Source organism: Epinephelus fuscoguttatus, linkage group LG20, assembly GCF_011397635.1.
Source record: "Epinephelus fuscoguttatus linkage group LG20, E.fuscoguttatus.final_Chr_v1".
Lineage (NCBI taxonomy): Eukaryota > Metazoa > Chordata > Actinopteri > Perciformes > Serranidae > Epinephelus > Epinephelus fuscoguttatus.
The window spans coordinates 32,980,779-33,008,067 of NC_064771.1; the positions used below are offsets into that span (position 1 = coordinate 32,980,779).

Genomic DNA, 27,289 nt, shown 5'->3' on the forward strand with positions numbered 1-27,289 from the left:
ATTTTTATCTTTTTAGGGGGAGAGGGGATCTTAAGGGGGAAATAAAAGGGCAATAGTATCTGCCATATAGTGGTGGCATAAATTATTTGAATGCTGGGAACCCGACGATTAATTTAAAGTTTGATGTTTGAAGTTTTCTAACCTAAAAATTCTGTAATAAACATTGTGTTATGTTGGGGCGCCTATTCAAACTTTTAAGGTTTAGAGTGTATAGCGGCTGAGGACATTATGATGAAGTATATGATGACTATTCGTGTGCTCAATTATGTATTTAGATTTGGTGCTACATGTGATCATTTTTGACAACTCAAGAATCAATAAAATTGGTCAAAAATCCCGACAAAATACTACATTAAGGCACCAAGACCTCCAAACATGACCTCCAAGACATCTCGGAAATGTCAAATATGTTTGACATTTCCGAGATGAGGCACCATACTTAAAAATAAAGTGTGTTTTTACGAATGTGACACATTTGCAAGTCATTTGAGGTCCATTCAGAATGAACACGCAACCAACTTTTGGACCCTGACCCACCAGTTGGGAACCACTGCTCTGCGTATCATTGGGTGCGATACTAGTAGATATGAATGATTTGTGACCACGACTGGTTCGGAGGGCTGGCACTCTGGTACCTTCTCCCTGATGGTAACAGCTTGTATATACTAAATAAGGAATGTGAAACCTCTCTAGTAATCACCTGCTCATTCCTCACCACTTGGGACTCGCAGGTCATCATCACACTGTTTTGCTGCTGTCCAGCAATCTTACTAGACAATACACCTACAAGAGTTAAACGCAGGTTTTAACAGAGCTTTTTCACTGGTTATAACCACAGTTTATTTCTAGTTTTTATGTTTGGTTTTAACACATATTTCCCTGGTCTAACCATAGTTTATCCTTGGGTATAAATATAGTTATTCCTAGTTTGTATAAGTACAGTTTGGCCCCTGGTTTAGCCTTAGTTTTAACCCTGGTTGTTAGAGGTTTATCACTGGTTTTAAGACTGTTGTCATCTCTTGTTTTAACCCAGGTCTTAAACCTTATTTTAAACACTGGTTTTACTCAGTTTTATGCCGTTTAATCCTGAATTTGACTGCTGTTTCAAACATAATTTTAACCCAGTTTTTATTCCTACAGAACCCTGGCTTTGCTATTTTTTTTTTCAAGACCATGTCAAGAAAGATTAAGATAACATGAGGTCTTTCTCACTCAGTGGGATTATATTTTCATTCCTCCCTTTTTACTCCTGATATGCCGACAGTATCATAATAGCGCCCATCATTTCGGGCACCACTTGCCCTCAGGGAGCTGAGAAAAAATATTTTTTTATCAAAGAACAGGTCTTCACTTTCTCTGGATGCTGGCCAGCCTCTGAGACAGATGTGCAGTGACGCCACCCACCCATATTGTTATACTGTCTCTCCCTGCGCCAGGTAAATCACGCTCCCTCCACCCACCATGACACCTAAATAATAGCTAAACCCCCTAACCCCACGTATAATTAGTAACGTGTAGGATATGACCATCAGAAGTCAGCACAGGGAGATGTTTCTCTGGCAGAGAGAAAGACTTTAAATGACTTTAAAGTCAGTCACATGTAAGTTGCATGAATCCTTCAAAGTCTGAGCGGTGGGTTTGATGTCTTGTGTTTCCACTGTGGCGAGGTGTCTGTGACTCAAAAGGCGTTCAGTGATAAAAGAGAATGACTGTCAAGAACTGCTAATCAATAGATGACAAATTAATGGCAGTCATCACAAAAGGCTGAAAGGATGTCGTAGAACAATACAAAGCATGTGCAGCCTGTAGATACATGTGAGGCACGGCCAACCTGTTACCAGTAGCAACCAGGAACATAAATTAACTTTACCTGTAGACAGCTGGGTAAATTAAAATTATTAATGTTGTTTACTGAATTGTTATTGTTGTATTGTTACACTTTGCCAGAGCATCAGTGGTCCTTTAGCTGCTCTTGCCATGGGACCGTTTACATTGTTTGGTTTAGACTTTGTCTTTGTCTTGTCCGCCCTGGCAGGTGAGCCGGTGACAGGCAAAGAGATATGGGCGCTGTCCTTAGCAGTGTTGGGTAAGGGTTACTTTAAAAGTAATCAAAGTACGTTACTGCGTTACTTTTTTAAAAAGTAACCAGTTACTTTACTGCGTTACTCCCTGAGTAAAGTAACTCAATTACTTTAAAAGTACTTCCAACGTTACTCCCTGAGAAAAGTAACTCAAGCACTTTTAAAGTACTTTCAGTATTCTACATTTCCTATTGGGCAATGGACCACAGGGCGATAAGCCTACATTATTTTGTCTCCAAAATTAAAGTTATGGACCACTTGCCCTTCACTGAGATCCAGTTCTCCCATCACAGCCGTCACTTTGACCAGTAGAAACACACAACGATCTGCTGCCGTAGACAACTGTATGACAACAACACCCCAGCGTTTTTAATATTTCCTCTAGGGATGTTACCACACAGAGTAAAAGGGGGAAATGATGGTGTGAAACAGCAGAGGCACTTTGTCAACCCGCTGAGTTAACCTTACTGTCATTAGCATCAAGCTAGCAAACAATGGCACATCCTCACGTTCGGTAAGTAAGTAATAACATTAACAAATAGCGCCGGGCTTTTACTCACCACAACTGCAGAGGCTCCCAGCTTCATTTGAAACAAACTACATTATAGACGGTCCGTTATTTATTAATCCCTCTGTGTTTTATATGTTTACATTTATCCGCTCTGTTGTCTTTATAAAGTTAATATATCGCACCGTCATTTCAAACTCAACACTTGTTTCAAATTAAAAGCCCCTTATAACCTCGGCTGAGAGAATCCCTCCATTTTCTAAATAGGCCTTTATTCTGAAACATTTGTCAGAACTTCCTGTGGAAGATACAGTAGCTTGATAGTTTACGTATGGTGCTTCAAATGTAGCTCCTGTCATCTGCTGACGCTTTTAGGTGACTACAACAACATGTCGGCTGGCACATGAACACACACAGTTCTGACAGTGACTCAAATAATAGTCAAAGTAATAAAAACAGGACAAGAATAACCCGATGACATCACACACGCGGGATAATTGGTGAGTACCAGCGTGTAGCGTGTACCAGGCATAAAACAAGTCGTGAGTCTGAAATATGTCTGTCAGCGAGTCCTACTCCACCTATTTAACTCCACTGTAGACAACGGCAGCATTTCTCCGACCACATAGCGAGCCACAAGCTCCATGGCTTCTTTCAGACTGATAGGTTTAACGTTATCTCCGTTATTAGAACCAAACAACAGCCATTGCTGTTTCAGAGCTGAAGGACCAGCGTTCTAAAAGTAACGGAAGTAACTGATGTCTTGTTTGAAAATGTACTTCAGTATCTGATTACTCAAACAGCAAACTAACGCGTTAGGTTACTCGTTACTGCAAAAAGTAATCAAAGTACTCTAATGCGTTACTTTGTAACGCGTTATACCCAACTCTGGTCCTTAGGCGGACTGGTTTTCTTTCTTTAATTTTTGTTTGTTTGGTTATTTAATCTGCCTACTTCCCCCACTAATTACCACTCGCTCAGGTTAAACCCAGTCAGACAGTCAGGGCAGGCTTCAGGTGTGCCGTGGTTGATCTGTTTGCAGTGAAGATAATAACGCGTGGAACGGTGTTTGCACTTCGATTGCAAGACCTATTGATTGCAGTGTACACTGGTGTGACATTGGAACTTAAACTCTGCCTTGTAAGTGACAGCTGAGGGGGCAAATCATTTTTCATGCTAGAGACCTCTAGTGGGTGTAACATATAGAAAGTTACCAGTCTTATGCTATACAGTAAACATGAAGCTTACCTTCAACCTCTTGTCCAATCGACAGGCCAGCCCATTTTCTCTGTAAAAAGGCAAAAGCAAGTGAATGATTTAGTTTTATGTCTCATTATTTCATTTTGTATTCGGACACATTATGGCAATGGAAAAATATCAAACCGGTTACCATTTAGCCCTCAATAAGACAATTAGATTTTCCAGAGGAACAAAGTTATCAAAGACTTCTAATTAACAGCACTATGAGTTTCAGAGACATCAGTGCAACGTTCCTCTGCAGTGTGGTCTTATTTCACAACACTTCTCTACACTGAAATGCAAACGTAAGATCTATATTTAAAACATACTTAAGAGTCAGTTGACAACTTTTATACATAAGCTGTGTTTTTGAGATGGCAACCAAAAATGGCTGCCATATCAAATATGAGTCGATCAGCCAATGGATAACTGAACTCTTGTTGTAAAATAAGACCATCTTGAGGAGGTTACAGTAGTACCTGTGTAACGTTGTGGCTGCCATAAAGACGGAGGAAGAGCAGGCAGAGACAGGCAAGCAAAAAAGGAAAAAGCAGTAACAGACAGATTGAAACAAACAAAGAGGTCCATGCAAAGAGCCCAGACACACAAGACAGCATCATGTCTTAACATAGTGGAGGTCACATACGGCTATCGAGGTTAAAAATATATATGTCATGTTTCAGAAAAAAGTGTTCACTGGTGCTTTGGAAAGGAAAATTACCCACTGAATAAAAGTATTAGACAGAAAAAGTAGGAATAGAATTATCTCATGTTATCAGGAACATCAAGCATTGAAGAACACCGGTTAGCTTCATACGCCAAAAGACACATTTTTATTTATTTTGTCTCACAACAATCACTCTGGATGACATCTGCAGAAAACAGTTTAGTGGCGATGCACAGCCACCGTCAGGCGACACAGTAATCATTGAGAACAAGTTGCAGGCGACATTCTGCCCTTAAACAGTGAAACCTACCTGTGGCAGGCTGAAGGCGATGGTCCCGGCGTTAACGCTGGGATGCTTCTTCAAGGTGAACACAAACTTGTGGGCTAAATTGCGTACAGTCACATGTCTGCATGGAGACGAATGATAGGAGACAGAGAGAGGGATTACATTCGTTGGGTACAGAAAGAAAGAGTCAACCCTGATGCTGCTGTTCTTCCAAAGATAATCCCACTCACTGTTCAAACTGTTGCTCCTTCTCATTGATGACGGCACAGTTGGTCAACGACAGTTCGTCTGTCGGGCAACGAGCCGCTTGCATAATCTGAAAAGGAAACGGAGAAAAATGTAAACAACAATGTTTCCATTCAACTGTCGAAAAGCAAATTTTCAGCCAACTTTTGAAATGAATAAGACATCTGAACTGGACACGTTTCCATCAACTGGTTTGAAGTGGATAAAAGAGGCTCTGCAAAGCATAGTTTTCTCAGTGGTTGGCGGCATAGGCTAAGAAAGCGTTGACACTGGCACAATCTTGACAAATTCCAAGTGGGCTAAACCCGACTATAGCCTCAAGCTTGTTGGCCCTGCTCTGGAACAGAGTTAGCTCCGAGTTTGCAAGAGTTATCCCCTGAAAATGGATTTAACCCAGGGCTAAAAGTTGCCAGTGTGTAACAGGGCTAAGTAAACGGGTGAATTTTAGGTCTGAATTGTAGGTTAATCCTGGGTTAACTATATGTGTGTGAAAATGGGCTAAGTTCGCCCAGGGTCAACTCTAAGGATAGCCTTGGGCTTAGAGACTAGAGAAGTAGAGGTTGCGAACCAGAAACAAAACAAGTCGCCTTGGCCATCAAACTCATCTACGAGAGAAAAATGGAGAGAGGTCTTTAGAAATTTGTTTCAGTTGGGCAAGTTTAAAGTGTTCTTTCATATTAGCTAGTATTGGCCGTTTTTCATGCTGTCTGGACACGAAGACCTGTTATGTCATTATGGGAACATCCAGGAAGACGTCAATAGTGGGAACAGCTGATCAATCATGTGAGTTGAATCCATCCATCCATCCTCATCCGCTTATTCAGGGCCAGGTCGCGGGGGCAGCGGGCCAAGCAAAGCACCTCAAACGTCCCTCTTCCCAGCAACACTTTCAAGCTCCTCCTGGGGGACCCAACGGTGTTCCCAGGCCAGATGAGATATATAATCCCTCCAGCGTGTTCTGGGTCTGCCCTGGGGCCTCCTACCAGTGGGACGTGCCCGGAACACCTCTAATGGGAGGCACCCAGGAGGCATCTTGATCACCCGACCCCTTTCAACGCGAAGGAGCAGCGGCTCTACTCCGAGCTCCCTATCTCTAAGGCTGAGCCCAGCCACCCCACGGAGGAAACTCCTTTCAGCGGCTTGTATCCGCGATCTCATTCTTTCAGTCACTACTCAGAGCTCATGACCATAGGTGAGGGCTGGGACGTAGATGGACCAGTAAAACCAAAGCTTCACCTTCTGGCCGCACCAAACCGCCGATCCATCTCATGCTCCATTCTACCCTCACTCATGAAGAAGACCCTGAGATGCTTGAACTCCCTCGGTTTGCTTTGATTTTCTAATGCAATATTTCAAAATACTCAGAAAAATACATTCATGGAAACACTGGTAGTGACTCAATCGAGGAGGTAATATCTAGGAAAATATTTGAATGATGTGGGTTTTTGAAAACTGCTACTCCAAGGTTGCTTGCGAGGTTCTTATTAGTTCTTGAAAAGCCATTTTCCTTCAAATTATAGACAACGGTATGATTCAAGGTTCATAATGAAAAGGAGCAAAACCATTAGGTATACAGAAAATGTTCATGTACAGCACATGACCTGCTCGTGTCACAGCTGACATACTGTGATAGCCAGTATTGTGGACTGTTAAGGATAATAATTCACAGTGTTTACAGCCTGTATGCATGGATCTCAACACAACTGAACATCTACAGAGAAAGGAAGATTGTGTAGGTCGGCACTGTCGTGGTTTTGCTCCCACTCCCCTTTACCATGAGAACACGCTCACATAACCACCATTACATGCATGTTGCTATGGTGATCTCTTTACGCTCCTTAAATTCTGACTTTATTCTATGTTTAAATGTCAAGTGTCAACTCAGCTTCCTCTGTCCATAACAACCATTGAGGCAGTCTGTCTGTGGTGATGCAACAGCTTTCATTAGCACTGTTGAAAAGGTTAACATCCACTGTACTTTGTTTCAGTGGAGGGTGAATAAATGTGAATAAAAGTACTGTCAAACACACAAAGGTGCAGACAGAGCAGTGCTGCAGAAGTTCCTGTTGTGTCTACTATACAATGCAATGGACTGCAGTGATCATCCATACTGTGGAACAATTGGATCTGGGACATTCAACACTGCTCGGGGAGACACCATTTGGTGCTGTACACAGTGGACTTATTGGATTCTTATTGATTTTTTTAAAGGTTAGCCCTGCTTAGCCTTCCTAACTTATGAAGATTAGATCCTTCATGTTTATAGCCAGTCATGTCTCAGGTTTTAAACCCCAAGATAAAGTTAAGTAAGATCCTATTTCATGCCCTCTTCATGTCAGTCAGACAGTCATTACAAAATCATGCTATGCTAGACATTGCTCAGACCCACATAGCTTTATTCTAAATCCTTGTGCAATTCCTTGAGTTTCCAAAGATACCGAGTATTTAAGGCTGAAATTTTAGGAAAGTGTGTATCAACTAATGTACAAGACATCCAAAATATTTCTATTTGATGGAAAGTTGCAGCCATAAAACAAAGAGCCTTAGGTCTGAATATTGAACTCAGGGTAGACATCATATAGGCTGACTTGTGATGAGCTCATCACCGTGGGCTCTGGGAAACATCATCAGGTAGGGCTGACCCAAATTGAATGTGCATTTGGCCATGTCGTCAAGCTAGTTTTCAGTCTCTGTCAAGTAGCTGTCAATTAGTCACGATTCTACAGCGAGAAACAGTACTTCAAAATAAAAGCTCTGTGCCGGAAATTTACTATACTTTAAAATAAATCTGTTTTTTTTTTTACATACTTGAGATGTTCACGAGTCACTTGTGGTCCATTCAGAATGAACCTGTGACCCAATTTGGACTGGGACCCATCAGTTGGAAACCAATGTTTTAAAATATATATTGCTTATATACATTAGCCTACCCCTGAAATACCAAACAGCCCGTAAATTAAGAAATAATAATCCAACATAATTCAACATTAATTATTCTTCCCCAACATACAAGAATTTTAGGTTACAATATTTTCATTCTTTTCAATGATTTTTAAAGTACGAATAAGTCCAGCCCCAGTGTTGGCTTTACTGAGGGTATCAGAAAACTAAAGAAAACTACAGAATGTGCAACACCATCTCCTGTCCAGTGGTCTCCATGGTGTGAAGAATCTTATTGTCTTGTTTTGGCAGAAAATAGATGTACCTACATCTTGGATAACAACACTGACTGATACCCTCCACCTGGAGAGGATCTGATACACCTTTAATGACAGACTGGAGGAGTTTGAAAGGATTTCGAAACCAATGATCTCATCTACGGAAGGAGCAATCAGTTAAGGTGCACTGTGCAAGCAGTATAAATCCACATGTGGCACTGGATGGGGAAGCGTGGGACTGGGTGGGTGGGGGTGTTTTTTTTTGCTTTTTTAGTTTCCTTGTTTGCTGTCGTTTGTTTTTTGTGTTTTTTCTTCCTTGTACGGTTTGTGTAGTACCTAAAATGAGGCACTGTTCCTACTCCACGCAGGTCTGTATGACTACTTTGCACGTACTTCACAATAGAAATATAAAAACATGAATTATTCTAAGTTTGTGACCCCGACTCGCTCTCATCTAACGTTAGTCACCCGCAGCTCAGCACTTCTGAAACTGGAATATCCTCACTACATGTGACAGGTTTACAGATATCCTAGCAAGATGTCAAAAAAGTCAAGCATCTAGCATACTATCAAAGTTTGCAAAGATGACACCTAAAAAAACTGAGTGCCAAATATGCCAGAGGAAACTGGTGTATCACAAATCTACAACAAGCTTGGCAAATCACCCGATTACTCCAACTAACAGCTCAGGTGTTCTGCAAATTATTTTTCTTCCTCGCTGTTATTTATGGCTAGTGTTACTGTGACCTGCATGCTAACAAGTGGGTAATTGTCAGGTTATTTTAGATGCATCAACTAAAAACTGATGCTTCAAAAAGTCAGACTTATGCCGTCCCCTCATAACCCCCAACTCCCAGTCGAAGCTTCGCTTAATTGCAAATATTGCTCAGTAAAGCTTCAATGCCCTAAAAATGATTTTCAGGACAGCCCTACATCATGCAGTGTAGAGGAAGGTGGTTTTAACAACCTTAAAGCTACTTAAAGGGAAATGGGAGAGGTTAACTGGATGTTAGGGGCTTAAACATCATTAGAGGACAGCTGCAGCTCATCTACGTCTGCTCACTGCATTAGTGATGTACTTCCACTGCCTCACACTGAGCTACTCGACAGACAGCAGCAAATCATCATGGGACTGTTGCAAAAGTCTTTGATAACAATCTGACCTCGAGTATAAGCTGCTCGCTGGGTGAATCAGCATCCCCACAGCTACGGTGAAGCAAGCAACTTCATCATCCACTGTGATGAAATATCAACTAAAGGTTCAGTTAAGCATAGCCTTTATTTGGCCTCAACAGTTAAGCTGTACAATGTACACAACATAAAAGAAATCACACAACCTGTAACTGTTCAGTGTCAACCTGCTCTCTAATTACAAATATTAGAATTTAGCAGTAGATATGAGCCCATGGGTAAATGTAACCTTGTAAGGCTGACAGGAATCGAGTACGCTTAACAAATAAATAGGAATTAAATGGTGACAATAACAGAAAGTCATGACTCAGGGCAGTGACTAGTATAAAGGCTATCACTTTAGTTTCCCCACCATGCATAATGGCATGTATATGTCATGTCACATGTCAAAATACTCCTCATACTCAGAGGATCAACTTTAAAAACCGACAAATACAGACATATTTCAAAAGATAATAATTCAGCAGGAGTATCTGCTGGGATACTTTCAACCCAGTCATGCAAAGCTATAACAAAAGCCCAGTCTAATTAAGCCTTTCTAAGAGAAAGGCAATCAACCTTTCATTCGAATAACCAAATTAATTTGCAGAAACCCAAAAGAGAATCACTTTCTGACCTACATTTCGAAAATATTAAACTTTGCCTACTTCAAGCATTTCACTATCCACACTAACCTGAACTCCAGAGATTATCTTTTGGCCATTTGCAGGTAACACTTCCTGCTGCAGGATGTCGGCTGACAAAACAGCAAAATACAGAAATCTAGAGGGCAGCAAGTGAAACTTAAACAGCAGTCAAAATGCTGTCCAAGGTTCCTCTTAGAGCTGCACAATAAAGCGAAATATCATTGAAATCACAATATGGACAAGTGTAATATCCAAATTGCAGGAGCTGTAATTTTTTGATAAAAATAAAATGTGTCGCAACATACGTTATAAATGATACATTGAGGTGCTACAGAGATGATTTGAATAACAACAAAATAGACACTACATACGATCTTGTGATGGGATCAGTCCAGCCAGACACTCATGCTAATAGCACAGAATATCTAAAGTATTTCCTACCCACCACAGATTGTGTAAAGGACATTCCCTGCATTGTTTCCATCTAATCAGCTCAAATGTAAAAGGTAAAGAAGGTACAGAAAAGTCCCAGGATCTGGAGGATCATATGATCAGGGTCAACTCTCTTACTATAGTATCCACAGGGGAAAACTGTTGTTCTGACATACACATTAAATAGCAAGAAAGATTACACATGCATAATTGTACTAAGTTACCAGTTTATTAGGTACACCTAACTTACACTAATGCAGTCTAATTCAACGGCTTTTCATGAAAGTTACAATGTTCAGTTAATGTTGAAACTGTTTTAAAGAGGTGTTAAATCAACTTCATGGTCATTTTGGAGACTGTGGTGCATGGTGCTGTTTATTGTATTGAGTTAACCTTTTTTAGACTGCCATCAGTGCTAAAAATGGGGGGACAAAATATTTGACACACCTCTCGGTATTGTGCAACACTGAAAAAAATCTCTATAAAACATTAAAATGCAATAAAGTTCATTTTTGACCTTGGTTACAGCAGCTTGACAAAAATAATCTTTACTCAAGGTCCACTTACTACCATTATTCCTCTATTTCATCAGCTGAGGAAAACAAATTTGACATTAACAGCTCCGAAAAAAGTTACTGGACCTTGGAGTTAAGAGTTTTTCATCAAACTACTGAAACTAGTATTAACAAAAACTGAAGTGACAAAAACTGGAAAGACGGCAGAGGAGATACCCGCACGCCAATACAACTGAGCTGGGCAGCCATAAAAAAGGTTCACAGGCAGAGATCAATGCAAAACAAAAACAAAGTCAATTCATTTAGAACATCCGTGCACAAAAAGACGGGTGCTAAAAGTGCAAAAAATAATAAAAAAAGTGGTTAAAAACAGCAGCAAACATTTCAGTCCTTGACTATCAGTGCTACTGAAAATTTTTTTTTAAAAGAAATTCACTGATCAATCGATTCAGTTTTTCTAAAGCTAAAAATGTCAATAATTTATTGGCTCCAGCTTCTCATACATGAATATTTACTGTTTTTATTACCCTTCTGTGACATTACAGTAATTATTTTTTGATTTTGGACTATTGCTCAGACAAAACAAGTTACCCAGAGAAGCCAACTTGGGCTCTGGGAAACTGATGGACACTTTCCCTATTTTCTGACATTTTATAAACAAAATGATCAGTAGAGAAAATGAGTGCAGCAATAATAACCTCCAGGAAGGTAAGATTTTGTATTAGACTACAATAGTTTACTTTCAACTAGGTGTATCCAATAAACTGAAAACTGTGTGTCTCTGTAAACAGCTTCTTTTATAGTAAAAAGGAGCACAGATATGAGGTAAACAGAAAATGTTCATGTACAGAGCTCGTGTCACTTCTGGATAATAATTCAGTGTCTACATTTTTTCAATGAATGGATCTCAACACGACTGAACATCTACAGAGAAAGGAAGACTGTGTAGGTTGACACTCCCACTCTCCTTTAACATGAGAACACTCTCACAAAACCACCATTACATGCATGTTGCTATGGTGATCTCTCTACACTGATAAAAACTTGGCTCCAGCTTCTCATACATGAATATTTACTGTTTTTATTAGCCTTATGTGATATCAAACTAATTATATTTGGATTTTAGGCTAGTGCTCAGATAAATCAAGTAAGCTAGAGAAGCCACCCTGGGCTATGGAAACAGTGATGGACATTATTCACCATTTTCAGCCATTATAACCTCCATGAAGGTATGGCTTTGTATTAGACTGCAGTAGATTTACATTCAACTAGGTGTACCCATTACACTGACAACTGTGTGTCTTTGTTTACATTGCAGCTACCTGAAAATGGCGACTGATGTAAAGAGCTAACTGAGCTGTTAACATCAGCCCAATTTATCTGCCAGTTCATCTTGTTCCTTCTTACACATTCACTGCAGCTGCACTTCCTTCCTGACACTTAAGAGCCATCATTGATTTAGCATTTCACAGCAGGAGCTACTTTTATAGCTCTTAGCAACACTTTATATTGAAGTCAATCACACAATTGATAATACAATTCAGGAAGCTAGGAAGCTAAAACACTCAAGCTGTTGTAGACGCTTTAATTTACACCCAGAGTAGTGACAACACTACATGCTAGCAGTGGTCATAAGATACTCCATTCGTCTTCCGGGCTGCCTACGAAGTTTTGAATGACACCTGATTCTGCCAAACAGGCTCGTGCTGTGCTGGCTCACTTTACGTGTTTAAAAAATAGCCTCCAGTCCTTTAAAGTACGCGTTAGGTTTAGTATTCAGTGTTGTCTGTTCGTTGTGTATTAAAAACATAATATTAAGTTCAAACAAACTCACCCGGCCGCTCATCTTTGTGTGTTTCTGCCCCTTCTCCAAGTGCAATTCAGCAGAAACGTTCGGCTGACAGAACAACTGCAGAAATGAGAAAGTGACGTGCGCAGAGGCGGGATCTGCCGCCGTAGCGACGTGACGTCATCACGCACAAGCCGCGTAGGAGGAAGTGCAGGGGGAAGTTCAGGGAGTGTGGGAACTTCCTGTGACAACATGTCGATTTTCATTTCGGTTTTAAATTTCTGTTTCCAATTCAGTTTAGTTTCCAGAGTGGGTTCGATCCTTTCTGTTTTGTTTTTATTGATTAAAATTGTTTCGTTTTTGTTTACTTTTGATTAGTTTAAGTAGTTAGTTGGTTTTATTTTTTCCTTTTGCAATAAGATTTAAAGGGAAACTACGCCCATTTTCAAATTCATACATGTGATTCCTTTGGTTTAAGACAGTCCACAAATATTAGTGAACATGAGCAACTGTCTCCCAGATCTTAAAGCCACAGTGCTAAAACTCAAATTTATGATGTCACAGAGTGTAAAGTCTGGGGCTGCCCCGTAGACAATGAATGGTAAAAGATGTTCTAGATGACGCTGTGAGCACTGAGGGGATTATTCTGAGTATGGATGCATTTTCTGTTTCAGAACTGAGAAAACACTACAGTGGAATAAAGCTCATTTATATATCATAAAGAAAACCAACATTCTGTGGGTCCATAAAATCACTCTCCCATTCATCATCTGTGGAGCAGCTCCAGACTTCATACCCCATGACAGGGGTGTCCAGACTTTTTGAATATGGGCCAGATTAGATAATATGAAAATACCTGGGGGCCAGCTGATTCTTGGAACATACAAATGGGACAAATACAACAGTTTTAAACTCTCACCATCCTTGTCACTGTCGCGACTTCTACGCTTCTTTGCTGTGGCTAATGTCTGCTACCTAGCCAGGAATATTGTTTCAGTTAGTTTTTTTGTTCTCCTAAAGTCCAGTTTTTATTTTTGTTGGAATCACGACTCTGTGCCCATCAGATAAATTATGTATTCAAGTTGTTATTCTAACAACTTGAATACATAAGTCTTTTAACCTGTATCTATAATACCTCATGTGTTCATATGATAACCCTTTTGACGTTTTAGTAAGATGCTTTTTGCACATCTTTTGTTTTCATTTTACTTTAAAATATATTGGTATGTTTTGTCTAAATGTAACTAACAAGTAAATGTTATAACATTGCATGAATGATTTGATTTTGTCACCCATGTTTATTACGTTGTAAAGTAAAAAATGAGTAAGAGGTGACATAAAAAAGGGAGGGGGGGAGTCAATTTTCAAATTAATAATACTTAAAATAATAATTATTACAAAAATTAAAATTACAAATGTTAAAAAAAACACTTTTTTTTACTTGTTTTTTGTGTCTGACGAATCCAGAATGAATACGATTTAAATTATGTGATTAATTTTAACTAATCTCAAAATCAGATAAAGTTCTTTGAAAAAATGTTTAAAATTAAGAACCACTTGTATATTTAATATGAATCTGTATCAGAACCAAACAAATACTTTGTTGATTTTTAAAGAATGAAGCTTGTGGATGACTGAGGTCTACATGAACATTTCTAAAATGTAACAACCTAGTATAATAGATAGATAAGAAGCAAAGTAAAATCTTTATTTCGGATGCTAAAAGGTCACAGTGAAAGGCTTCAGATATACTGAGACATAAAGGCTTTGAATATTTTATGTTTTGAAGTCTTTGCCACAGGCATGACAGCTACATTTTAATGACATGCTTGTGCTTCTCTATGTGCTGTTATAAGTACTGAGAGGAAAAGAAGAAAGAGGTTTGTGGCACTTGTTTGAACACTGTGGTGTAAAGAAAACTGTGTTATGGTAACTGGGGAAAAGATTGTAGAAATACATTTACTGATATGGGTCACACATGCCCTTGTGATAAACTTTGGCATTTACACTGTAAAAAAATGTCTAAACCTAAGTGGACTGAGTAGTCGTCATGCTGTTTGTGTAAAAATCAAAATAAAAGACAATCCAAAACTGTCCATTGAACTGATTTAATGCCCTTGTGACTTTTTTTTCCAAATAGTGACAAATATAGCAGCAGGAGGAAGAGACTCTTGGGTGAATTCTGAATTTCATCGCTTCAACATTTGTATTTTTGTGGCGGTAATTTTAAGATTAGTTTCCGACTGCTTGGACACCTTCCCTTTGACTTGTCTGGTTACATTTTCTGGGTCACACTCCCATTCTTGAGTGCATTTCAAAGACACATGTAAATCCCATCTCCTCACCCTCATACTGTAAAACAAACATCATAGCTGAGTGCTCCAATGAAAAGTTACCACATCAAATTACCATCAGCAATTTGTTTTTTTGCAAGAGACAAGACAAAATCCTTAAAATACAAAATATTTATTTTGAAAATGTCTTTATAAGAGTAAAACAAAAACAAAAAAAATAAAACCAAATCAAAACCATACAAATTGTTTGGTTACTAGCATACCACACTAGTGCTAGGAACTAACAATGGAGAATTGCTCACTCAGGGGTAACTCACAGACGCTCAGAGGCGATGAATACATCTCCACCTCTGCCCTCCGATTTCATATTGCACCCAAACACTGAGGCAAACAGAAGCGCCGAAAAAGTGGCACTAGTGGTGAAATGGCATCCTGTCTGTTCGATAAGCTTCCATAACCAGGGTGGGCAGACATGTGGCAACCATCTGATTTTCTTTTCTTTTTTTTAAACAAAAACACAAAACCAAAAACAAATAAAGTGAGTTTAATACATATCTGAAATACAGTGGGGACGTAAATGTTGGCATCGATATGGTGAGGAACAAAAATTAAGAGTTAGGGGGAGCTCTTCGACCAAAATTCAGTATCCCAAGGAGTATCCCAACCTTCCAAAAACTAAACAGTGTGCTTCTGAAAGATATGGACAAGAAGAAGGAGAAAGCCTCGTGTCTGCATATGCAGTTAGCAGCAGAGTCCGAGGCCACAGAGGTCAATGTTGCACCTTTGAGGTTGCAGTGGAGTCAGCTTGGTAAGCACGACCTTATAGCAGATATAAACATATATGTATTCTTAAACCTTTTTAATCTTTTATTGTGGTTGTACAATATTCCCTGATGGCCTGATTTGGCCGCTGAGTGTTATACAGAATCCTGAAGAGATATCAAAATTAAAGAGGAAAAAAAACAAAAACAAACGAGAGAAGTGATGAAATTGTCCATTGAGGGAAACGAGGGGGAGTTTGATGGGGGAATCCTGTTTGTTGCAGTTTGTGGGACTGGTTGTTGCTCTCCCTTGTCCCCTTCTTAAAATGTTATACACGCTGGTCAAACACACACAGTTCCTCCATCGCACTGCCGTGACAATCTGCTCTGAGGAGGGAGGAAAAAACATTTAGTTGAGACTAAAGAAAGAGCATAAGAGCCATGCTTCTCCTCTAACTGAAATATTATTATCATTTTTACCTATGTCAGCTTCTTGGCTTTGTTGTAAAGTGAATCCACGACTTTGCTCATGTTCTGAATTGTTTCCAAGGCTGCTTCGTATGTTTTGTCCACTGGGGGCTCCTCGAATATGATCAAGACACCTTCACCTTGGTCAAGGATTCCTGCACAAGAATGTGTCACATAAATATATTACAGTACACTGAAGACTCCTGCTCTGTACTGCGGCACATTAGAACCATTGTAGGTTACAAAAAAAAAAAAAAAAGAAAGAAATTCTCTGTAATTCTCTGAGATTAAAGTGACAAATTTACAAGACAAACTCTGAAAAACTTTTTTGTTTTCAAGGAACCACATTGCTTCACTCTACAAGGTTAAATCAACCTCATCACACTACAAACACTGCCGGCAAACAGGGAATCCCAGCAAACACTGAAACGTTCAAAGACCGTTGTTTGAACTTCCTATCAAAACGTCCTGTTGTGGTCAATGTCAAAGACGTTACGTGGCCATGAGCTTGATGGCCCTCCTGGGTTTTCTAGCTACATCAAAACATGATGTTAACAGGAACGGGCCTCTTCAGCTAAAGTTCATGTACATTTAGAAATTTTATATATCCTAAAAACTGAAAATAATAAAGTAATCTAAGTCTAAAAATAATGTAATGTTAACAGGAGGGCTGGGCGGTATTCGCGGTGACGGTAACTTACCGCAGTAAACATGAGCCGTGGTACTGCTTTTGTGGTTACCTTCATACTGCAGTAACGTTCGGCTACAGCGGCAGAATGGGGCCCGGCGGCCTGCCTAACGCACCGCCCTTGCTACGTGATGGAGGCGGCCTGGTTGACCGCACCAAACCCAGGCCCGCGGGAGAAGGGGGCCTGGGAGCTGCCGGCCCTCCCTCTTCCCTCTAACGTTTATACATACTATTATAACGTTTTATACACAATAATAGATGGATTAGCAACTGTTTTACTTCTGATGATAAACAGTTTCCATCCTAGACTTGTATGGCTTTTTAAGTTTTTTTATTTAAGGTGTAAAAAAAAAAAAAAAAAAAGAGAGAGAGAAGACGACACCGCAATATCATACCGTCACCGCATCCCCCCCAAAATAATACCGTGATTTTGATTTTAGGCCATACTGCCCAGCCCTAGTTAACAGTGACTCATTCATCCACCGTGATTGGGTACCTATCCTGGCCATTATGTGTTTTTCTCCTAGTATTAACCCCCTTACACTAGGTGGGTGGGTGGGTGGGTCTGGATGTTTCTGTTCTTTAACTAATATGCTGTCTGTGCTCTGCCTGTGACGTGAATTTATCATTTGACTTTTAGGAAAAGACAACTCCAATTACCGTGAAACTTTTTGTCCAGAATCATCTGTGATAATTTCCTCTCAACATCCCCCTATGAAGAACAAGAAAAGACACGAATAAGAAAAAACCCTCGTTTTCAGAGATATAAATGACAATTTTAACACTCAGAAAAAACATGTATGCAAATATACATACCTTTGACAGTTTGATTAGACCTGATATGTGTGCTATCTGAAAACAGAAGCAGAGGAAAATGAAGGAATCATTAATTTCTTTGTAAAATAGGTGACATAAAGATTGATGTAAATATATAAAAACAATAAATAAATAATACAGGACAGCATACATGATTATAGCACCATTATCACTGAGCATTTAACAGCAGGTAAGAAACAACTGTGAGGAAAGTAGGACTGCATGTAGTGCAATAAAAAATCATGGGCACACTCTGGTAATAGTTGGAGTAAAACCTATTCTGTCTGAACATGGTTGGAACAGAGTCGACTGCCAAAATCTTCCCACATTGTGAGATAACAACACTTCTTTAGTTCTGCTCTTCATCCCACTGTGCTATTTATTCTTCCTGATATTTCTATAATTTATACCTTTAGTTGTACAAGATTATTTGTATTTATATCTATGGTGTCCTATGTCCACAATAACTGTTAAACTGCTCACAGTGTAGACCGCCACAACCCCCCAACATGGGAGAAAATCCTACAGTTTGATTCTGCTCTTTTTATTCGTAATTCCACTTTTCCCTGTGTCTACATTCATACTATGCACTGTGCTGTATTTTGTTTAATTTGCGTTAACACCTTGGGCCGAGGGGAATTCAATTTTGTTTCCATACACTCTGTATGTGGAAATGGTCGTGGACAAACTTGAACTTAAACTGGGGCTTACAAAAGTCTTTGCACAAAGTTATAAGAAAATAAAGATGATGGCGAGACACAAAGAAATGTTAAGACCTGATAATAATTGGAGAAGGTTTAATTGTATAACTCTATGGTGATAAGTTTCCTTTGTAAAGCTGGGTCCTTACCTGTACTCTGGAAAATGGTTCAATGACTCGGATGAGGTTTTGTTCCAGCAGGTTGTCGTACAGCTTGGCCAGGTGAGTGTTGATAATGGGATCGTCCCTCAGTTCTGCTCTGTACTCTGTTAGGGCCTGGAACATGCACAACTTTGACTTTAAAAACTTAAAATACTCCAACAAGGAAGCACTATGAGTAGACGCATACTTCAAAACTTCATTAAAAATGCATTATATATACACTGAACAACACTTTGAACAAGGTTTTTGCCATCATAGAATCAGCAGGTATAATCATTCAAACTAAAAGTCAAGGTGCTTAAGTTAATTTCTGTGTGCTGCACATATCCCTGCCGGCATACGAAGCAGTTGGTGAAGAAAAAAAACAAGACCCAAAAGGCTAAACAGAGGTTAATCTGCATAAAAATCCATGAACACAAATTTGATGGAATTCTTACCTTTTCAAAGTCTGCTAATGATCTGTTCTTGCAGGCCTGGGCTACACATTTCAGTGCATCTGTCTGGATGGGTAAAAACAAACAAAAAAAACCCATAAATGTCATCCTACAGAAACCAGTTCAATTAAACTGATTACATGCACAAACTAGATGTATATAGTGAACACAGCAAAGAAGCAGAAAACTGTTTCTTTTATGAGGTGTTTCAGAAGAATAAAGCAGCTTGTATTTTATTATATTATAGGATTTATTTATTTAATCCTTCTTTTTTTGTAACAGCAGTAATATTAAGGAAAAACAACTGTTGCTTACAGTTAAAACTGAAAACATCACTGCTTTGCAAAATCTGCCGTGAGCAGAAAATGATGTGTACTTGCCTGTCTGCCGGCATATCGCAGGCCCAGTTTACCACTGATCAGGGCTTGAACCTCCTCTGGTCTGAAACAGAACAGAGAGACATATAATAATATTCATGATTCAAACGTACCATGTGGATGTGAAACTTTCAACCAGCTCAGTGTCATTCAGTGTTGGCAGATGAATAGTGTTTGGCTTCCCCCCTTGCCACGAGCACCTGGAGCTCCCCGCTCATTTGCCGGCGGAGGTCTGACAGGTGATGCGTCTGACTTTAGCTAGCGGAATGGTGTGAAGCCAAACACTTTTCATCGGCAATGACACGGAGCTGGTTGAAAATGGGCAGAGTTTCCCTTAAAGTATTGCACGTAGAGTTTTAAGCACAACTCACAGGTTGAGGACAATTTTGCACAGAAGCATGTATTTGAGTGCTGTGATGGCTCTGGGGCTGTCGATGGAGTCGTAGCCCTCGAAGGCCTCAAAGAAGTAGGAGTAGGCCGTCTTCCAGTCCTTCTCCTCTGCTGCGTGGATGATCCCTGTAGCAGAGAGGACACAGCGTGATAGTTACCATCTACGGCAGGAGGTTCATACAGTTTTGCAAAAAGTATTCCAGGTGGACATTTCATTTAAACTAGAGACCCTATATTCACACCCCCTGCCTTTGGACAATGTCACCTCTCATAAAGGATATCTTTTTTTGGATCTTAAGTGCAGCCGGCAGGAAAGTCATTGCTGCAAAATGGCTATACCCAGCAACACCTACAGTCAGTGATTACACTGATATTATATGACATCTTTCAGAAGGAAAGGATTACTTTGTCTATTAGACTGCAACAGGACAAGACTGTGAAAAGATGGGAAAGCTGGATGGTGTGTATCACAACTGTACGTGCTTCGTTTGTTTAAGGTAAATTTTTGTCTTTAAATTTCTATGGTTTCTTATCTTCTTTTTTTTTATTAAGTTCAGTTTTATTTATTTCATTTGTTTTTCTATGGTCATACCTGCGTCTATAATTACTTTACTGGTCCTTTTTAGCTTCTGTATTATCTGCTTTAAGTCACTTTTATGCCTCCTGCTGTTATAGAAGTGTTTTACAAAAGACTCGGAAAGATCAGACTTTTACGCCCTGTGAGGATGATTGAGTTGTCAGCTTAGACCTTGGTACAACTCAATAAAAAGAGAATTTATAAAAAAGGGATTAGATCATAACTATGATCAGATTAAGGAAAAAAACACCAGTTTAGAACATCACACTCTTTTTAATACAAGATAAGGTAGCTTGAAAAGCATTAGCTAGTGTGTATTATCATCAAATAATAACACTGACACTTAGAATTTGACTTTGAACTCTGCACGCTTATTTCAGATTTGCTTGGTGCCCCCCAGTGGTAGAATCAAAAAGTGACAATGAGGCATCCAACAAGGACTGTCTCATCTTTTCTATCAGAAGAATCTGAAGGATGCTGTATTTAAATTTTAAAAAATCCCACATTTGTAAAGATTTTTTTTTTTGCCTTTTTATGTCTGTATTTGACAGAACAGTTGCCATGTGAAACCTGCAGCCACCTCAGAAATGACACAACCCCGGCACGTGGTGAGCCACTGGGCAACCCAACACCCCACATTTTTGGCTTTACTCATTGTATTTTAGCAAAGCAATCTACGAACTATTGCAAGCACATGTCACAATAGATACATAAGTCTCTGGGACACTTAATGGACTGTTGTCAATATCATATGTTAAACTTGTGCTTTTCCTACCGTGACAAGTCAAAATTAAACTAATAAAACTTAATATGCTATTACCAAATGTGTGGTATATCTTGTTTTACCCAACCAAAGTACCAGATGATGAAGCTGTCAAACAGCACTAACATCAATTACATTTTGCTTGTGATTGTAACAATACAATTCATTCTGTGACTGCTAAATTCTCAGTTTTCCTGATGTGATAAATCCTACCAATCCGCTACCTCACTCACAAAAACCGAACCACTTTAGTCCAGGTAGTCTTTGGAAGTGAGAATTCTGAACACAAACTGACCTGACTGCATGTCCAGAGCTGCCTGGAGCTTTGGAGGACAGTAAATGGCGTTGGCGGTGGTCCTGGCTGAGGTGAGGGCTGCGCGGGCCTTGGGCAGGTTACTGAGAGCATGGTACGTCTTACTTTCCAGCAGCTGCACCTCTACCAGAAGGGCTTTGTCATCCATCTTTTTCAGCTCCTGGAGCAACTGGGAGCCTGAGGGAAAGAGGATGAACGTGAATTAATGTCATGCACATTAGCTGTTGCAATAACTTTGTACAACACTCAGTAAACAGCTACGGGGTAAGTGTACAATTATAGTCCTGATATGTGCTGCTGTTCTTCCTCCTCTCATTTTAAGTGAAACCATGTCTATCTGCTTTGAAAACCATCTTTTATAAGCTACTGAATGTTCTGACATGGACCACAAAATGATATTTTTAGTTTTGTGTTTCTTGGTGGACTAGAAATCATCTGTGTGGAATGCCACATAGCAATGACTGCCTTTCCGTAAAGTCTCTAAGGCAGGAGACAGATGCTGCCGTTTAGCACAAGATAAAAATGTTGTGTCTCTAAACACTCACCAAGCGCCAAGGCCTCCTGGTATCTTTTGGTGTCAAAATAGAGTGAGATCAGCCGTGCCTGAAAGAAGAGAGAGTGCTGTTAGACAAGCAGAGAGCAGCTGTGCCAATCTGATGCCTTGTACAAAAGCTGCAACATGTATCATGGACCTGAAAGACAGAAACACTACCAGGATACAACAAAAATCAAAAGACAGGAAGAACCAGCATGGGTTTCTGTTTCAGGGTTTTTGGATATTTGCTAATTACTTAACATTTCAATAACTGTAACGAACATATTAGAATTTCCATTATCAAACTTTGCAGGATATTTCCAGCCTCATTTTCCAATTTATCCTTTTCATTACCAACACATTTTCCTTCTAGATATATGTGCACGAAATTAAGACAGAAACGTTTGCACAAAGTTTAGATTCCTATATGTAATTGTCAGGCACCATGTACAAAACACATTAATTTCATACAAAGAGAAGAGATGCATTGTACCAGCTACTAGCTAATTTCCCTCAGGTCCCTGGGCAGGTAGAAACAAACAAAAACCTGCTGTTTGGGCGTGCTGCTTTGTTTTAATCATGCTTTATACACCAAAAAAAGAATTCACTGACATTTTGGCCCACATGATGGAACAGACGTGTTTTAGCTAGCCTTACAGCCCTTCAAAAAGTCAATCATTATGAAGCAATTCATGACAAACACTAACAGCAAGATGTTGAAATGCCACTCACACCCTTTTTGAAAGAACGTGCTAAATTACAGACAGTTCCTACATTTCTTAGAATTACTTCTTACAGGAAAAGCCACAGAGAGGAGGTAAACCAACTGTTCTCAAAGGTGGAACTTCACACCAACACATCTAAGTGATAATAATTCTACTCCAAATGCAGCAGTCTGAAGTTGCATTACATTATCGCTGCTGATGCTACTACTGGAAGACAAACATGTTTGTTAAATGGTGGAAAAAAATAAAAATTTGGCTTGTGTTTCTAGAGACCTGAGTGCTCTGGATCGATTAAAAAATTCCTTACATATCTCAGCATGATGTCATGTTGTCTACAAATAGCTATGAGGAATGTATCTGTATCAGCGCCTGTTTCTCAAAACATGAAGACTTCTGTCTTAGCCTGAGTTCATGGTACACACACACACACAGAGCTATTAACAAAGGTTCATCTTTTTACTCCTATCACATTACCCATAATGTGTGTCCTAAGGGCGATTCAATGCCTGTCTGAGGAGCGTCCCTTTTCTCAGCTTTCACTCATTCACACATGCCACAGTTTCATTACATAGTTTTCCTCTCCACAGTACTAATACAAAATCTTGTTGATCCTGTAATTTGTAATTCAGCAAAAAAGCTCTAGATATCCCTGGCTGTGAGTGTGAACCTGCTGGCAGTGATTTGTCTACGAAGCCCATTTTGGCTGCCACAGCAGGATGATGTCATCATGGATGGCAGTGTGTAGTGGCTGTTTTAGTGTCTCTCGTTGGCACTTTCTTTAGGCAAAGTTTACAACGTTGTGTCATCGCATTTATCAAGTTTCCTGTCTTCATTTGGTTAAAACTCAAGGTAATGCCACAGTGACTGTGTTGCATACCTAAAAACAAACAAGCGCTTCACCATAATCTGTTTGAAATCACAGCGTCTCCCACGCCATGAGTCAGGACATGTTAAATTTGATCCCTCCCACAGCTGCTATTAATGTTAGGGATATCTCTTTTGTTTTCACTATTATTAACCAAAGTGTTGTATGTTGGTGCTAACTAGAGTTGGGTGGGATGACGAATACATCCCATGCTTCTACCTCATCAGCAATCAAGGTGTCAAACATAATGCAAATACTAAACCTCAAACAGCATAACTGGTACACTATAGGTTGATGCAAAAATCTCTGATAGCTTGATAACCTTTGCCTACACAGTGTCATTAAACTCAGCATCAAACTCCTTATTTGCAGTTCTCCAGTGAGGCTCTCCAAAAGATATTACAACGGTTTATGTTCCATTTGAGGTGTTATATTTCATGATATCCAACTGTATACTGCAGTTATCCTCCACATTATACATGAGCCATTTCCAGCTGAAGGGGTGACGGTGGCCAGATGGAAAATTTTGCCCTCTTGTCAGATTCTAGCAGCGAGGCACGCTGATATTGCAATGACTTTTGGTAAAATGGATTACGTTACATATATGCCTTTTGATAGCACCCACAAGTTTACTCTAGACCTCCTTACCTCCAGAGCCTGTCGTAGGAAGGTCCTCTTCTCGGCCTTGGCCCACTCAATGCATTCAAGACACAGCTCAACCTCCTGCCCCGTTGCTGCCTCCATGTCAAGAAAGAGGTCCAGCAGAGAGCGGACCAACCGGGCCGCCTTGGCCTTGCTGATGGAAATCAGAAAAGGCCTCACAAACTTCAGCAGACCCCCTAGTTCTGGAGACAGCCACAAAAAGAAAAAACAAATATTATAAAAATTGGAAACATAACCTTGATTAATTTCATGAGGTTTTCTGTTGGCTTAGCTGGAAAGTAAGACACAGAATTAAAGTTTGACCATTACCAGCAGCCTGTCCTGTCTTGGCCAGGAGTGTCCCCAGCTCCAGGATGCTCTGTTCTTTAACCCTGACAGCTTCCTCATCGTTCTCTTGGACATCTCTCCTCACTGTTAAAGAAAAGCAGCAAGTTGACATTGTAAAGCACTTCACTTGTTTTATTATTCACTTGATGCAACTTGTAAATTTTAAAACAGTGTGTGTGCCAAAGTGAGACACTCATTTAATTAGTGAGTCCTGGACTTTTTAAGCTTTGGAAACCACCATCTGACTTCATCTTGTTTCATGGTGTTTGATGTCACATGATCTGTTTTATTTACATCCTCTCAGTATTACTCAATATTTGGTACAGAGTAGACACAAATCTTACAACTATACATGCAACTAAAAATTAGTTTTATCTACATATTTTTTAAATCTGTAACAGTGGTGTAGTGGTAGTTGATCAGGTGGGTGTACCCCTATGTAGACAGGTAGGTTACCCACTGGGAAGTGTGTATGCTGTCCTACATACATATATATACATATAATATATATACATATAATATATATATATATTATAATATATATATATATATATATATATATATATATATATATATATATATATACATACATACATATAATATATATATATATATATCTATATATATAGATATATATATATATATATTTATTCCAAAGGCTTTTTTGGTTGATGGGTGGAAATCTTGTAAATGGCTAGAAAAAGCAGTGGGTATACCTTCTGCTACACCACTGGTCTGTAAGAAAAACAGTAAAAATGGAGATCACAATGCTCCTGAGCCCAATTTTTTTTCTTAAAATAACTTCCTATGTCTGAGCAACAGTCACAACCCCAAAAACACTGTACTCATAATTATATCGAGGCAGAGAGAAGCAGGAAATCCTCACATTTAAGGTGGAGTCAAGGAAAGTTTGCCCTTTTGCTTGATAAATAGCTGTCAGAATTAAAGCACTTTTTCTGTTAAAATGTTAATAAATCAATTTACCTTATTTACCTCACTAGTAGGAAGTTAATCAATGTCTTGTCACGACATTTCTATTTGAAGCCGGAGAGCTTGACAGCTAGTGGGCTGTAGTGACAAGGCAATTTAAGGACAGTGATGCCAATAGGAAATGTAAGACCTGTTTACAGTACATCGTAATGCTATTTTAATACGCTCTAGTTTCCGCAAAAAATAAACACACACGCGAACCATGGCCAATTAGTAATACGTGTCCTATTAATTACAAAATACTGTAGTGGTTAATTTCACTGTGGCGAAGAAATACTTTTCACTGTGTTCATGATTTTGGTTAAAGGCGTTTGACAACAAGCTAAAGACGTTAGCCCCAACAGCAATCATGCTAACATGACAGTCTTGGTAGAGCTAACGGTAGTTAGCTTACAAACTGTGGACAATGACCCAGCAACACATGACACAACTACAGAGCCAAAACACAACATTACTGATAACTACTGACATATTTCACGCCCAGGCCTACAGTTAGCATAGCTGCTAACTCGCTAATATCCACTAGCAGTTGCCGTTACACACCGTTCAGCAGTGAGTCAGCACGGCACACCACCGGCTCCTGCTATTGAACGCCGCTAGCTAGCACGCTAGCGTCGCCTGCTAACACTGACCGAGAAATGGCAAATTAATGTTGCCGAAGGAGAGGTGTCCGTCTCCAAACCTCTGCCGAACACCTACCTATTGAATGGAGGATGTCGATAGAGGCGTTGCGGTCCGTGCTAATGAGAGACTGGGCTCTCTGAAATTCAACCACTGCTGCAGCCGCCATCTTCCTTATTCAAATGCTGCTTGAATGAAAATTACGTGCGCGGACTACGTTACTTTGCGTAGGTGACGTCATGCCGTGGCTTGCATGTCGGGATTTAGAGGCATATGTGGGAAATGTAGTTATATGGAAAAACGGGTCGTAAACATGTAGCAGAGGGCCTCTTATCTGCGCATTTGATTTATAGGTGTGTTTACTTTGTAACTGATACAGCTCTGCTGTTAATCAGGCTTCTGTCTTTATGGGATGACGGAGAATATAGATTTATCCTAGTGGGAGATATTTAATCCAATTTTACTCATGGAAGAGAACGTAGCCTATTAAAACACAATTTTGACCTGGGAAATATAGATAATATAGCCTACCAAGAAATTTGCTTTTAATATTCTTAAAAAACAAATCATTAACTGGTATGTACTGTAGTCCTGATAATCCTTCTCAGCTCTCAAGATAAAATAAAAATATAAATATAAATATAAAATAAATGTGGCCAAAAACGTTAGAACAGCAACACAATTTAATTTTGTGCCAAAATTTAATAGTTTTCATGAGAATGGGACAAAATTCAGTTTATTCTGTGTTAATTTACGAACTCAAGCATATAAAACAGCAGTGTATTTCAGCAATACACAGTAATTCTCTCAGGAAACCACAGTCTAATATAAATAAATCTTTTTAGCCTGTCTTTCAATTTTTATTAATTAATTTAATTTAATTTAATTTAATTTTATTTTATTTTATTTTATTTTATTTCATTTGATTTTATTCCATAAACTCTTATTTATTGCTTTTTTCACCCACTTTATAGCTTTGTTGTTGAAATTTTCTAGTCTTGCAAAATGCTTTTATTGTAGTTTATTTTATTCTTTATTTTTTGTCTATGTGAAGCACTTTGGGTTGCATGTTTGGATGAAAG

At 39.3% G+C, this 27,289-nt stretch overlaps 2 protein-coding genes across 3 annotated transcripts in view; both read right to left on the reverse strand.

Annotated features, from left to right (window-relative positions):
* Window positions 1-12,876, reverse strand: part of LOC125881329 (vesicle-fusing ATPase-like) — a 48,071-nt gene extending 35,195 nt beyond the window's left edge. The window contains exons 1-4 of the mRNA XM_049564440.1: window positions 12,784-12,876; window positions 5,012-5,097; window positions 4,806-4,902; window positions 3,838-3,877 (exon numbers count right to left, since the gene is read on the reverse strand). Coding sequence (XP_049420397.1) covers window positions 3,838-3,877; window positions 4,806-4,902; window positions 5,012-5,097; window positions 12,784-12,795 — 235 coding nt within the window. The 5' untranslated portion in view covers window positions 12,796-12,876. The remainder of the gene's footprint in view (window positions 1-3,837; window positions 3,878-4,805; window positions 4,903-5,011; window positions 5,098-12,783) is intronic.
* Window positions 12,877-15,188: 2,312 nt separating this feature from the next.
* psmd11b (proteasome 26S subunit, non-ATPase 11b) lies at window positions 15,189-26,413 on the reverse strand. Of its 2 annotated transcripts, none has more exons than XM_049564457.1 (13): window positions 26,286-26,413; window positions 24,579-24,680; window positions 24,255-24,451; window positions 22,027-22,084; window positions 21,464-21,658; window positions 19,810-19,954; window positions 19,442-19,502; window positions 19,065-19,127; window positions 18,616-18,741; window positions 17,766-17,801; window positions 17,610-17,661; window positions 16,274-16,416; window positions 15,189-16,175 (listed from the first exon to the last, which is right to left on the reverse strand). In XM_049564457.1, exons 1-12 carry the CDS (start codon window positions 26,374-26,376, stop codon window positions 16,274-16,276), a joined length of 1,269 nt encoding a protein of 422 aa, XP_049420414.1. In that variant the 5' UTR covers window positions 26,377-26,413; the 3' UTR covers window positions 15,189-16,175. The 2 variants fall into 2 exon arrangements, with proteins under 2 accessions (XP_049420414.1, XP_049420413.1); XM_049564456.1 differs by having other exon boundaries at window positions 15,189-16,180.
* Window positions 26,414-27,289: the final 876 nt, after the last annotated feature.

Coding starts and splice junctions, on each gene's coding strand:
- psmd11b (XM_049564457.1), bottom strand. CDS start 26,376: ATGGCGGCTGCAGCAGTGGTTGAATTTCAGAGAGCCCAGTCTCTCATT. Junction 24,681..26,285: donor CGACATCCTCCATTCAATAG/GTAGGTGTTCGG, acceptor TTTCTTTAACAG/TGAGGAGAGATGTCCAAGAG. Junction 22,085..24,254: donor TCCTACGACAGGCTCTGGAG/GTAAGGAGGTCT, acceptor CTCTTCTTTCAG/GCACGGCTGATCTCACTCTA.